Below are 13,689 nucleotides of genomic sequence, written 5' to 3'. Positions count from 1 at the left end.
AGGCATGCCGACCACCAAGCAGACGATGAAGCTGGTTAGGCGAACCTGTACATCACACTTCCATTCCTTTTGCCACATGATATATGTCGTCGGGCTCAAGGCGAGTCTGTCATCCTTGTGCTAGCCCAACCTCTTTCTCGTTCCAGTGATGCCGACCACAAACCAGATTATCTCATAATCCTTGTCGCATGACCATGCTTATCCTGGTCGGATCACACGAGGGACCCAGAGTATATCTCTCCTTCTTGGAGGGGCAAATCCCATCTTGCTCGACCATGTCTCGCAGCATGGGTCTGGACAAACCCGAAACCTACCTTTGTACCTACCCAGTCACGGAGTAGCGTTTGGTTGGCCCAAAGCAAGTCTGTTACCATCCTGAGTACATGCGCCTGCTCAGGTCTTAATTAGGACACAGAACGTATGTTGTACTAGAGACTCACAGATGACATATTGCTGCGTCTCATAGTTGGGTCTGTCCGACTCGAACCTTATCTCAACTCGGATCCGACTACGTCAAATCCGACCAGATCCTTCCGAGTCCATATTATCCGGTTAGCATCCAATGCCCCATGGCTAGTGAGACCAAGCCATCGACCGTGTCATATACTAGTCTAGTTGGTTGTGCATCCACACAGCCCTTTCGACCAGGGACCTTTTAGGACGTTCATCATACAATGCATAGTCCCACAAACAAGTCACGTACTTGCTGATACACATCATTGATAATGTTCGAGGACTATCTTTATTCATAAACACGTAGGAAATATCATCATACATGATTGCCTCTAGGGCATATCTCCAACACTGGTCGCCTCCACCGTCAAGGCGTGGCTCTGCCAACGTTTGTGGCGGATGGCGCGGCTGTTGGCGCGGGAGGAGCGTGACGACACAGCGGCGTCCACGGCAGCCACGGTGCACATGCCATTGTTCTCCTCCGCATGCTGGCGTGTAGCCACTGGCAACTCCTCTGTGAGCTGACTTGGAGCAACGAGGACTTGCTGCATCAAGCACCGCTAGGAGCAGCGGCTTGCTCCTTTGCTTGCGTGCCTGCAGCCTCGCCCATTGTACTGATGGGTTTGGGCGTTGAGGAAGGTGGAGCAGATAGTTATCTAGCTTGTATCCGGCGGGCTCGACGAGCCACCTAGCGGACTTTTATACCAGAGAACTCATCTTCCTGCTCCGCTGGATGCCATGGAGATTATGGAGAAAATGGTGCAAGGAGATGGAAGCGGAGTGTAATGTGATTTTTGTCCGATGTTTGGGCTCGTTTAAATAGCGGGTGGACGCGAGGAGCCAACCGGCGTTGTGTTTAATGCCGGGCGGCTCGCGAACGGACATGTGACCGGAGTAGGTTTCTCGGCACACGCACGAGTTTAATGGAGAAAGGCGAACAGTCTGTAGGTGTTATAATACAGGCCCATATTGGATGACACAACACGTCTGGACCACATGATCTGGACGGTTTGACGGTCGGCGTTGGAGATACTCTAAATCATCAAGTCCTTTTTGTTTTTGTTGGTGAAGTAGTTCTTTTTATGGATACGTCTAAATGATGTTGAAATCTAGTTTTTGGCTTGGATGACGTGTTAGCTATAAGCCATTTAGTTTTTTAACAAGTGGTCTTTGTTGACATGTTTTGTCTAGTTTTTTGGTGTTCGTTCGGTATTTTCCCTCTTTTGAATGAAGACATTTTTTTTGTCTTTGTAACAAACAGGGCAACAAATTCGACTATGCGCATCTTTGATCGGGGATAATAAAAGTTTTCATATGTCACAAAAAAAATCCGTTCCAAGAGACATAACTATACATGCTCAAATACAACTAAACTAACAATCATTGATAAGACATTTTTATCTTATGCATTCCACATTGTCATCCAGAGAAAAGAACAAAACATTATACAATGGTTTATCTCTTTAATGCTATCTCTAACAATTAATGGTTAGATGCTTGTAAACTTATGGAGTGATTAGAGTTAAAGTAGAACATATGTGACTAAAAGAATACACCCTCATTCAATGAAAAAGATGACTTATTTTTCTTGCTAAGAGATCAAGAGAACATCAGCATACGTATGATAAATGTATCGGTCCTCTAAAAATCAAGTGTCCTCTCTGCCCCAGTAGCTAGTTGTTCATCCTTCGAACAACTCTCTTATCACCCTTTCCAATTCCTCCACAGTGTACTTCTTTTGTTTCTTCTTTCCTGCCATTACTCGTTTTAACCACCGAAGGATCTCTGAAAGTCGGCTTCGATTTGCATCAAGTGCAAATAAGGAAGCCTCGTACAGTGGAACAATCAAACCCACAATCTCCTGCCGCAATTCATACTTGAGCTCCGCTGTAACCTTCCATGTCATCTGGCGATTACAGATAATAAGGAAGTCGGCGGTAAACATATCCGGACGGTGTGAGTTGTTCAGAGGAACCCAACACTCTTCAAAGTAGCTCCTCCTGTATTGATGGATCATGGAAATGAGCCTACTCACCAATTCTACATTTGAAAAGGATGCCCCAGGACAGAGCATCAATTGCCAAACATTATATGTGTTATTCAATAGGAATATGTACTTTCGACTCTTTTCACCTGGGCATATCCATTCCGCGTCTTCCTCAAGCTTGGATACCCAACAATCAAACACTTCAGTGTAAGGTTCGATGGTGTAATCCCCGGTGGCAAATATTGACTGCACCCTATCTGTGTTACCACAGAAAATAGCCAAAGCTTGTATAAGAAGACCATTTGCTGGATGAATGGTGGATTCATGGCAGTTGCAGCTATGGATGTTCAGAAGTATTCCACCCAAAGCATTCAACATATTGTTAACAATTCCAGAAACCTCACCAGATCTGTTCAAAAAATCTTGTTACAAACTATTTAAAATAATTTGAATCACATAATTTAGGGGTCAATCTAAGAAAAAAATCTACATTATTTGCATAGAGAGCTAGAGATAAGTAAATAGTTAGCAGACTGCAAACAGTTATGCAGGTGAGTATTTCTCATATTTTAGGTGTATTTCATCATTTGCCCTTTTCTCACTGTAATAAGTCATCCTATATTCAATGTGCCAATTGATTATATGCATCAAGTCTAACATGTATCAGAAGTTCTCCTTCTCACCATTTCAGCCAACAAGAAAGGAAGAACCTGCTCTAGTTTCGTTTCTCCTCCAACTGTAATTGTCAATTCTTCATCCACATGGCTCATGCCATGTGCCCCTCTTGGAACCACTACCCTTATATAATAAAGTTCTCGAATTTTCTCTCTCTTTGCGGTGAGGAAAAAGGTCCAGTTCATCCTCTACAGTTTAGAGTCTAATTTTGATTTGACAATTGACTTAAAAGGAATTCACCTTCATTCTAAATTTTCAGCTGATCGATAACAAATAAATAACAATTACACATGACTACCAACCAAAAATACAAGTAATGAATTTTGTAACTGATGTGCATGACTAACAACTGTAGTACTCCCTCCGTTCACTTTTGTAAGTCGTTTTAAACAACTTAAAATAGGTTGTTTTGCACATTGTCTAAAATGTCTCCAAGGTCTTATAAAAGTGAACAGAGGGAGTACTAGAATAATAGACCCATGTGATATCGCAAAAAAGATAAATAGTAAACCCACATGAATAAAACAGTACACCCAAAACAGAGTGTAATGCTTACGATGAGAATATTAATACCAAACATACATTAGAAAATAAATACACGATGCATATTGTAGGCTTGGAGGGAATGATACTATTCTACACAGGAAAACAAATTGGGAATTCAATCATAGCACATGATAGGACGGATAAAAAATTCGATCGAAACTGAATTAATAGTCAGTTGACTGAAAATTAGCAATTCTGGGAAACAAAAGTTAAACGTCCAGCGCACTTAATTTAAGGTTGATATAAGTTGTCGGCCCTCGTATACTTAAATTGATCAATCAAATCTCTCCCCTCGTCCTCCCCCCACCTCTCAATCCTTTGTCCCGTCTCCGCTCCACCACCCCTTGTTGGTAGGCACGGAAGTAACATACAGTAGTAGGAGTACTGAATAGCAGAGAATCAGAGTAAGTAGAAAAGATTGGGGTAGTACGTACCTGCTGTCGATGGCAGCATTGATGAAGACCACTGTCCGTTCAAGCACCCGGCTTGCTTTGTCTTCGCCGTCGCTGCTGCCGCCGTCCGACAGGTAGGCCTCGGCTTGGGACGGCGCCAGAGCCTCTGGGATGGAGGCGGCGATCTCGTCGACCTCCTCTGCAATCACCGGGTTCTGATCGGCACCCCCATCTGGCAACTGCTCGAAAAGGGGCCGACGGAACCAGAGGGCGAGTAGGATGGCCACGGACGCAGCGACGAGGCCTATGCAAATCGGCGGCGAGACACAGGAAGGAGGACGCGGCGCATGATTGGGGCTGCAACTCAAGTCGAGGTACTGCGGGCAGCGAACATCAGGCATGGTTCGCCGTCGCCCGTCGGCGTGGGCTTCTTTGGAGGGAGGGGTAGCGGGATTTGTTGGTGTTGGAAGTGGCGCCGGCCGTCGCAGTGGGTTTTATAGCTCGTCCGTCTTGGCATTTTCCTTCCGTCGCTGCTCAGCTGCTGTCGACGTCGACGAAAGGGAAAGGCGTAGCGATTATTCGCGGGTGTGTGCGCCGTCCGGTGCCAGTGGGATACTTCCTGGAAGTTTCCTCCATTCTCCTTCCGGCCGGCCTCGGGACTTAAATTTTTGTTTTCTCCATGGAAGAGATACCGCGCACGCATGTACCATCTACTAGTCCGTACTGACGTACACCGGTCCATCCCTTTCATATCAGAGAGTCAGATTGGCAGGAAGGCGCCTGATGACAGCAATGTGTTCCTGCGTACCTCAGCTGGCTGTCTTTTTCTTTCTTTTCTTCATTTGCGGGAACACGAACGGGCTATTATTCCTCTACCGGACCACGATGACAATAATTTTAGCCAGGTCCAAACTAAGGTGCTAAAAGCCTAAAATATGCCCACCACTAAATCACACAGGGCCCAGTAATGTGCTACTTCCCCCGCAATTTTTATTTAGTAATGTGCTACTTGGCGCTCAACTACGAGAAAGTAAAAAGCCCGCCTTGCATATTCCATGTTTGCACAAATCCCCCTCTGTGATGCCCCTCTCAATATTACTCCAAACAGGAGATTTTTTTTTTTTGTGTGTGTGTGTGTGTGTGATGGAAATAGGGTGTTTTATTCCACACTCATAGAATTACAATCCTTAGCAACAAGTTCAGAAATAAAAAAGAGAAGATTTCTTTCTTTGTTTCTGCTGCGGATTTCTGTAAACAACCAGCATCGAGACAACATATGCCAGACCGGCGACGGCGAGCTATCCCCCGGTGGCAGGGGTGGAGCTACATGTACTACTGGGGGTGCCGCTGCCCCCACAGCCATAGCTTAATTAGAGAAGGATTTTTTTTATGAAGGCTTAAATTTAGTAGACTGCTTTCATTTAGGTCAGCGTTGTTCTGATTGGCATTATTCCCTCAGATCGGACAACTCAGATTCACCTCAAGCTCCTTCCGACGAATGGAGGCGGAAAGGTTCCAATTTTGTGTGCAAAAAGTTGTTGCGTCAATTCCGGGATCCATCAACAGTGCCGTTGCAAAGGACATGCCAGCCGCACACCATCTGAACGAGAACTGTGGATACACACGACCACGTACGGTCTCACTAGAACAAAGAGGAAACCTAACCAACACAAATACATGCGGAGCGAATCAAATGAAAACAACCACGGAGGAGACATGCCTCATTCGGCGTCGTCTCGCGAACGAATCAAGTAACAGCGACGAACGGCCGTGGCACTCTCCCGGCTGATGCTTTGATCTGATTTTTTTTTCCTCTATGATGTCGTTTGAACCGGCTCTTTTGGGGTTCAAAGTTAAGAAGAAGAAAAGAGGAGTGGTTTTGTGCAAACATGAAGCAAACCAGGCGGGCGTTTCTTTGCAAAAACGTTATGTAGTTCGTCCACGTTGCATCCAACGGTTCATATTGGACTTTCCATGTTTGCATTGAAGGTTGGTTTCTAGCGGATACTTTCTCCTCAACTACACTAGTTCAACTCCAACAGGCTACCCGGAGCCAAATTATACCGGCGTCCGGCTACTTGCATCGATTCCAAGGATCACGATGCTGGCTAATGGCTGGGAGCACCGGAGCAGGATGTCCACTACACTGCCTGCGATGACACATAGATGGACAACGATTCTCTCACTGTCGAGTAGGATTTCGAAGTCCTGGTGGTTTTTCATGTTGTGACAGTCCTTGCTGGTTGCTGTAATATATTGGTTTGGAGTCTTTGGATTTTGATGATGATAGTAGGTTTTTGCCGCATAGTAAGTGCTATGCTAGCGTACACTTACACTTGACGTTCATCTCGCCGACCGGTTTGTGACCGGCAACAGACTTCCAGATCTCTTTCAGGAGGTCGGATTCGGTGTTCTTGCCATAGGCGTGCACCCATATGCGGCGGTCAAACTTGCCTCTGGCGTCTTGAAACGCCCGGCGAGCAAGCTCCGTCTTCCCCATCCCGGCATGGCGACGATGGCGATTACCTGCTTCACCTTGCTGTCCACTTTGTTACCATCCGGCTGCTTCTGTAACATGGAGACCAGGTGAGCATACTCCTCCTGGTATCCGAAGAAGCTCCCCTTGTCCCTCACCGGGTTCGGGCCCGTTTCTGCTCGTCAATATGGAGCTCCTCAGTACTTGATGGAGTCGTATAAGATCTTTTTTCGCCTCCTCTAGATTGTCGAGCACTTTCTTGAGCTGATCCGACAACCAACTTGTCTTGGATTTCATGCCATGGCTCTTCTTCTTCGTTGTCGTTGTCTTCTTCTTCTTCTTAACCACGGAGGCTGCCTTGATCTGCAGCTCGAACAGGTCGAAAACCTCCTCGGCGTCGTGGATGTCATCCATGAGCCGCCACAGCCGGTCGACCCTGATTGGTTCATTGACAAAGGCCGGGCTGCTTGGGTCGAGGGAAGATTTGATGCCATCAAGATCAGTTTGTGTGGTGTTCATGGTGCGAGGGTTTATAGACGGCGATTGAAAGTGAGCTTCAGGCTAGTACCATCCACAGTTTCGCCAGAATTAGCAGCATGCATGCTCCTCAGCCGGCGGGCCGGCTTGCGTTGACGATCAGTTTATGATTTTCTAAATAATAAATACAGTAGATAAAAGCAAGAGAAACAATGACCGAACCAGATATCCTCCGACAGCGAGCAAAGCGTGCATATATTTCTAGTTACGACTATACATGGAACAGAACAATTCCGTGGGTTTCTCAGAGAAACTTCCTCTATATATAGCACTACATACACGTAATGAATAGCTATACACCAGACCAATCGTAGGCTGAATCCTGCTAATACAACAAGCAGGACCATCACCTGAAAATACCAACAGACAAAATGGTCTCCAAATGCTAAAATATGATAAATACACCGACCCTGTACGAGTTTCGTGCCCTATAGATGCTATCTTTCAAAGAGTCCCCTGATCACCTCTTCCAGTTGTGGAGCAGGATAGATCGGCTTCTCAGATCTGGCTCGGCACACCCTCTTCAACCAAGAACTTGGAGTTCCCTGCAGAGCCTTCAAGAAGATTACATATTTTGGAACAATCAAATCCACTATCCGTTCACGCAGTCTTTCCTTGAGACTAGTTTGAACTTTCCAAGTCATCTGGCTGTCACAGATGGTAAAGAACTCTTTGGTAAATTTATCCAAGGAAGAACCGCGTGGCTTCTTCAGAGAATCACCATCCAAATATCTCACAAGCGGAAACCAATATTCCTCAAGGTAGCTCACGATGTTCTGGTCCATCAGTGATACTAGATTACTCGCTACACTGGGAGGGAGTAATCCTGAGTGGCAATTCTTTTGCAAAACATAATTTGTGTTATTCAAGAAGAATATGCACCTTTGTCCCTTTTCTTGGAAAATTACTTCTGCACATTCCTTGAGCTTAGATACCAAACAATCAAACATGTCAGAGCATGGGCCAGTGTTGTAATCTCCAGATTCAAGTATTGACTGGACCATCTCTCTGTTACGACCAAAAAACTCCAGGACTTGTATGAGAATAAAAGTTGCTGGATGAATAACAGATTCTTTGCTGCTACGGATGTCATTTGAAGTGCTCTGCATTACACCTTTGAAAGCATTCACCATCTTATTAATAATGCCAGCAACCTCACCAGATCCACTGAAAGGCAGGTCTTGTATATTGAATAGGACATCAACAAGTGTGTCAAAAATAGTCAGCTGTTGCGAAATGTGGACATCAGACCATTCTGCATCACCGAATGAACATGCAGCCTTGAGGATCAGCTCTAAAGATTGCTTGGCTACCTCTGCAAAGCGTTCTTCAGCCGATTCCTGATTCTGCTCATGTAATTGCCGCTTACTTAAACAAACAAGTTTGGTAGTAATTTTGAGCATCATGACCCAAGTCCTTGTTGTTTCATCGGTCAACTCACGAGGACCTGCAAAGCTTTCTGCCCTTGCTGTGAGGATCAATGGGTTCCCATTTACATCAGACAGTCTGTAATATGGACAAGATTCAAACTTTAGAATGTACTACAAAATGCATACATACAAGGTTTCAGGAAGTTTCACATAAATCAGAAAGCACCGAAGACACTATCATCCTCAGAAAGAACATCAATTCAACTACACAATGCAGAAACCTCATAATGTAAAGACAAACACAACATGATTGATTAGCTTCAATGTACAGTTATACACTGAAATTCAGAATTATATGTTTCATAATATACCTGGTTCAAGTGGACATGGAACCAGGTAAAGACAAACACAAAATGCACAGAGACAAGTGGCTTAATGCAGAACCTTTGCTTAAAAATTACAACTCTGTCTGTTGGCTTGAAATGCCTCAATTTGGACAATTGCCACGCATTTTAATGACTTGTCTGGAGATGTTCTAGATGGCATCATCATGTATATGCATCCTTTTCTTTCTCTTTATTTAGTATGATTGGTGTTGAGAATGAATGTATTATCACCTAGTGAAAGGTTTGAACTAACATTTGGTGTTGAGAATGAATGTATTATCACCTAGTGAAAGGTTTGAAGTAACATTGTTTTGCTATTTAATCTTCTTTGCATATCTGTTAATTTTAACTTCCAAGAAACCATGTAAAGATTATGGGCCAGTTAAACTAATTTAAACCACCTACTTTACTATTCAGCACGAAATAAAAATGTGCAAAACCTATTGGATTTGCTTGGTAGTTAACTAACTGGAAACAGACAATGCTAGGAGAATGGGGCATAATAAGCCATAAGAAAAGCAATATTCCTCAAGAACCAGTATCGTATCTGTTCGATATGGACCATTCTATACTCAAATCCGATCTATTGTGCAACCTTCCCTTCGAAACCCACCCCACACGAATACTTCTACCCCTTATATAATGTTTTAGCTTGCCAGACTTTTAGTCTTTTGTTTTCCCCCATCCTCGTTTTTGGGTGCTCTGCCCCCTCCCCTGGGGCAAAGTGTTCTGTTCTCTGCCTTTTAATGGAATGACGAGTTCAGGTGGTCTGTTGACGCGTCAAAATATGTCTACCACAGAACTTCCAAGTAGTACCGTGTGTTGTACTAGCATCGAGTCAAAACCTCTAAGCCACTTGAGATGGAAAGAGTTGGCAGGGAAAAGGTAAGATTGTCAGCAAGAAGGCTGTTAGTTTGCACCGGAGCAGGGAGTCGTAAGGCAGTTTAACCTTGAGAGATACAGTACATATTTTCTTTTTCTTTTTGAGAAACAGTGCAGGCGTAGACGCTCACATACACTCACCCCTATGAACGCATGCAGGCCAGTCGCACACCATACCCTCATGAGCACCTCCGAGAGACTGAGCCGGCAAATTTTGAGATTGATGAAGACACCACGAGCACCTCACTATTGACGGGAACGTCGCCTCCCACTGAAAGAATATTCAACCTTTATGAGACAGGCGTAAAACCCGGGGTTTTGATCCCTGGTGGGCTTGGGGTTAAACCACCCTCTTAACCATCCAACCACATGTTGACTCTCCTTGAGAGATACATATTGCTACACAAATAGAGCTTTGTGTACATAATAACAAGCAAAAGCTCTGCGAGGTACACAGGTAACTTGTGAACTGTGATGAGAGTGAGGTCTTATTTACAGCCTCAACAACACAGATTCAAAGAATTTTGTTCATAGAGAGCAGGCAGGAGGACTGCCCATATTTGAATTGGGTAAGAAGATAAAGATACCAAAAAGAATTATGTGTTGAAGAGCAGCAATAGGCAACCACCCTATGATAAAAGATACATTACACAACTACGCATGGCATGGTCATAAGACTGAGCATTTTATCATAGTCTATGGCTCCTGCATCCTCCAAAGAATCCCTTCTTAAGAGACGACAAAGATAACGTCCTTGGCCATTCTCCCTTCGCTACTCTACATGTGATTGTAATTTTCTTTCGAAAGCGTCTAGGAGACTACAATCACGATGTTGGAGCTATTTTGGCATTCTAAACTGCTTCATGGCTAATGACCTAGAGATTTGTCACTAAAATTGTTCCAACCTAACTTCCACATAAAGAAGAGAAAGGGAGTTGGCTTGGGGTCTAAGAAAAAATTAACAGTACACGGTGATCGGAGGAGTCGGTATCCCTTTAACTTCAAATTGCTCAAACCCAGATGAACAAAGGAGCACACTATGTGATTGCCTGAAACTGGTCACCATATGAGGAATGATCTGCATCTACACACAGGGAGGATAGTTTCGCAAGAAAAACTAAACATTATTCTGCAAGCATCAACAGGAAACAGGTGCATTTAAGACTTCATTCATTTTCCATAGTTGATAGCACAGAGGAGGATGGTTAGGGAGGTGTCAATTGAAATAAGGCCATGGCTGCACGGCCTGCTGCGTCCCCCAAGCGAGCAAATGCTGGACATAGCAGTTTACCCTGCTTTGTACATCAACATTTGCAAGACAGGGTATCTAAATGTTGGTCAAGTGCAACCTCTTGCACATTAGGAAATGAACATTTTAGTAGTTGGACAGATTGTGGCTCTGGTGTTGTAATCGGTTCAGAAGAATTGATTGTAATCGCCTAATCGGTTCAGAACATCTAACTAGCTGCCCCATGCCCGCTTGTTTGAAGACACATAAAAACACCACACACGCACACACACACACACACACACACACACACACACACACACACAGAGAGAGAGAGAGAGGGAGAGAGAGAGAGCTGACAGACAAACAAAACAGACACGTCCAGAAAGTGAAAGGGGCCCCTGTTCATGGAAAAGGAAAGGCCGAGGAAAAAAACTGTAAACCTCGACCCAAAAGCGCTACCGTTCGAATTGAGCACCGCGATGATACAGCGGACAGGATCACGAACTGATTGACAAGTTACATGGGTACTTACGGACTAAAATCTACTATAACCAACCAAACATTGATGAGCACGCACGGTGTAAAATCAAACACAGACGCGGCAAGCAGAAACGATTGGTGGTGCCACGTACCTGTACAATCCCGGCGCACCAGTCAGCTCAGCCAGAGACGCAGCCGAGCCGGAGAGGAACAGACCGGCATCCCCTCCTCCCAGCGACTCGATGAGTGGATACCAGAGGTGTTGGTCATCAGCGCAGCCGCGCTCCTCGTCGTCGTCGTCGCTGGAGTCGGAGTCGGACGCGTCGGCCCGGCGCTGCGCGAGAGAGGGGATCGAGAGGGCCCCGCCGACGATGGCGAGGCGAAGGGCGGCCGTGAGCGCCGCCACCTGCGCGGGATCGAGCTCCACGGGGCTCGGAACGCGGCGGGGCGAAATGGCCGCCTGATCGGCCCCGTCCACCGGGATGCGCAGGTAGGTCCTGACGGCGGCGAGCAGGCTCCTGGAGAAGCGGACGAGCAGAGCGAGGGTGACGCAGAGCGCGCCGCGGAGGGACCGAGGCCTCAGCGCCTGGATCTGGGTGGAGAAGAGGACGTAGTCCGACATGCTTCTCGCCGCCGACGAGATGGATAAGATGAACAAAGTTTCTGATCTGGGGATTGGAATGGATTGGAGACGGAGTTGCGGGGCTTGAAAAGGACGGCCGTGGCGGGGCCTCTCAATCTCTTTCCTCTCCGCATCTCTCACTCCCTTTTCACCGAATCTCACGTTGGACTGCCGTCTGCCGGTCGTGGGGATCGGATCAGGGTGCCGCCGCAAAGCCGTCACCATCAAGTTCGTAACGAATTGTTTCTTCTGGAGGACCTCTTTCTTCTGTGGTACTCGGGGGGACCCGACTTCTCTATGTATGTAGAAATTTCTCTTGAATTTTAAATCACAAAAAATTGATTAGCTGTTTTTTTCGTTTCAGTAATAAATTACCAGTCCTGTGATGCTGACGTCACGCGATCCAATAGTCAAACCCAGTTTGACGTCACGCAACTGTCAGCGCGTGGGAAGCAAACCAACACAGCTGGCTTCCAACTTGAGTGTCGTTTCTTTTTCTTTTCAAAAAGAAAAGGTGGCGTTTCTTTTTTGAGTGTCGTCTCTTTCTTTTTCTTTTTTTTGAGGGTAGTCGTTTCTTTCTTTCCAAAAGGTGGCGTTTCCCCCCTTGAGGTAGCGTGGCATTTTTCCCCACAAGCCACGTTAATTTATAATCATTTGTGTACAAATTGCTAGTCACTGGCTCCAGCTCATCTGCTGTGCTTGAGCGGATGACTTCTTCCTTTCGGCAAATCACCGATCAAGCTCTCTGGAAGATCACTTCTGACAGATGGAGATTGGGGTGTCGTGTTGTTATCTGATGAAACAGGCTTTCGCCTCATTTATACATATATAAAAATCACACGGTCAGACGATACAAAGTGTTGAAATTTTTTTCTTACAAAGCTGATAAAAAAGACAAGATAGCACAAGGACAATGCCGCCAACAGTGCACCAGGGGCACACCACGAGACGTCGCCAACTCGCTGCAAGCAAGAAACCGACAACAATCAAAAGGCACCACGACCAACAACAAAACAAAGAACACGCCTCCTCGATGAAACCATCGGATTTGCGTCAAGTTCTCCACCAACCTGCCGCGGGAGAGCACCATCTGCCTTCTCCTGTCGCTCTGGGTCGAGAAGCACCATGCAGGCACTAGCGGAGCGTCCGGCAGGCTAAGGTGGTGTTTGGTTCTCTAGTCTTAGGACTTTTTCTAGTCCCAACTAAAAAGTCCCTAGTCCCTAAAAAGTCCCTAGTCTCTTCCTAGAGGTTATTAAATGACCATGTTGCCCCTAGTATATAGAAAAATAACAATCAAACAACACCATGGGGTGGCGGGCCAATGGGTGCATGGAGGGGCATTGTTGGAAAAGTTCCAAAAAGTCCCAAAAAGACTCTCCTTGAGACTCTTCTTCATTTAGTCTCAAATGCCTAGTTTAGTCCCTAAAAAGTCCCTCCCGTTTGGTAAAAAAGTCTTTAAGAAGGACTTTTTCTAGTCCCTACACAAAAAAGTCCCTAAAAATAAACACCCCCTAAACTGGGCCACGACCCCCTCTTGAAAAGTGCAAATAAGTTATATACTAATGCATAATCAACACGCTAGCCAATCTTGTCAGATAATCAGTAGTCTCGGGTCTCTACGGCTTCTCAGCGATTGGTAATGCTGATCTCCT

General features: G+C 45.6%; 2 protein-coding genes across 3 annotated transcripts; both read right to left on the bottom strand.

Annotated features, from left to right (window-relative positions):
- Positions 1-2,014: 2,014 nt before the first annotated feature.
- Positions 2,015-4,502, bottom strand: LOC125540678. 2 transcript variants are annotated; one of them, XM_048704267.1, is made up of 3 exons: positions 4,096-4,502; positions 2,587-2,849; positions 2,015-2,453 (listed from the first exon to the last, which is right to left on the bottom strand). In XM_048704267.1, the coding sequence occupies exons 1-3, from the start codon at positions 4,452-4,454 to the stop codon at positions 2,419-2,421; spliced, it is 657 nt and encodes a 218-aa protein (XP_048560224.1). In that variant the 5' UTR covers positions 4,455-4,502; the 3' UTR covers positions 2,015-2,418. The 2 variants fall into 2 exon arrangements, with proteins under 2 accessions (XP_048560224.1, XP_048560223.1); XM_048704266.1 differs by having other exon boundaries at positions 2,015-2,849.
- Positions 4,503-7,241: 2,739 nt separating this feature from the next.
- LOC125535151 lies at positions 7,242-12,260 on the bottom strand. Its single transcript, XM_048698198.1, has 2 exons — positions 11,568-12,260; positions 7,242-8,572 (listed from the first exon to the last, which is right to left on the bottom strand). Exons 1-2 carry the CDS (start codon positions 12,035-12,037, stop codon positions 7,504-7,506), a joined length of 1,539 nt encoding a protein of 512 aa, XP_048554155.1. The 5' UTR covers positions 12,038-12,260; the 3' UTR covers positions 7,242-7,503.
- Between the last annotated feature and the right edge of the window lie 1,429 nt (positions 12,261-13,689).

Source organism: Triticum urartu, chromosome 2, assembly GCF_003073215.2.
Source record: "Triticum urartu cultivar G1812 chromosome 2, Tu2.1, whole genome shotgun sequence".
NCBI lineage: Eukaryota > Viridiplantae > Streptophyta > Magnoliopsida > Poales > Poaceae > Triticum > Triticum urartu.
This window is presented reverse-complemented; position numbering and strand designations above follow the sequence as displayed.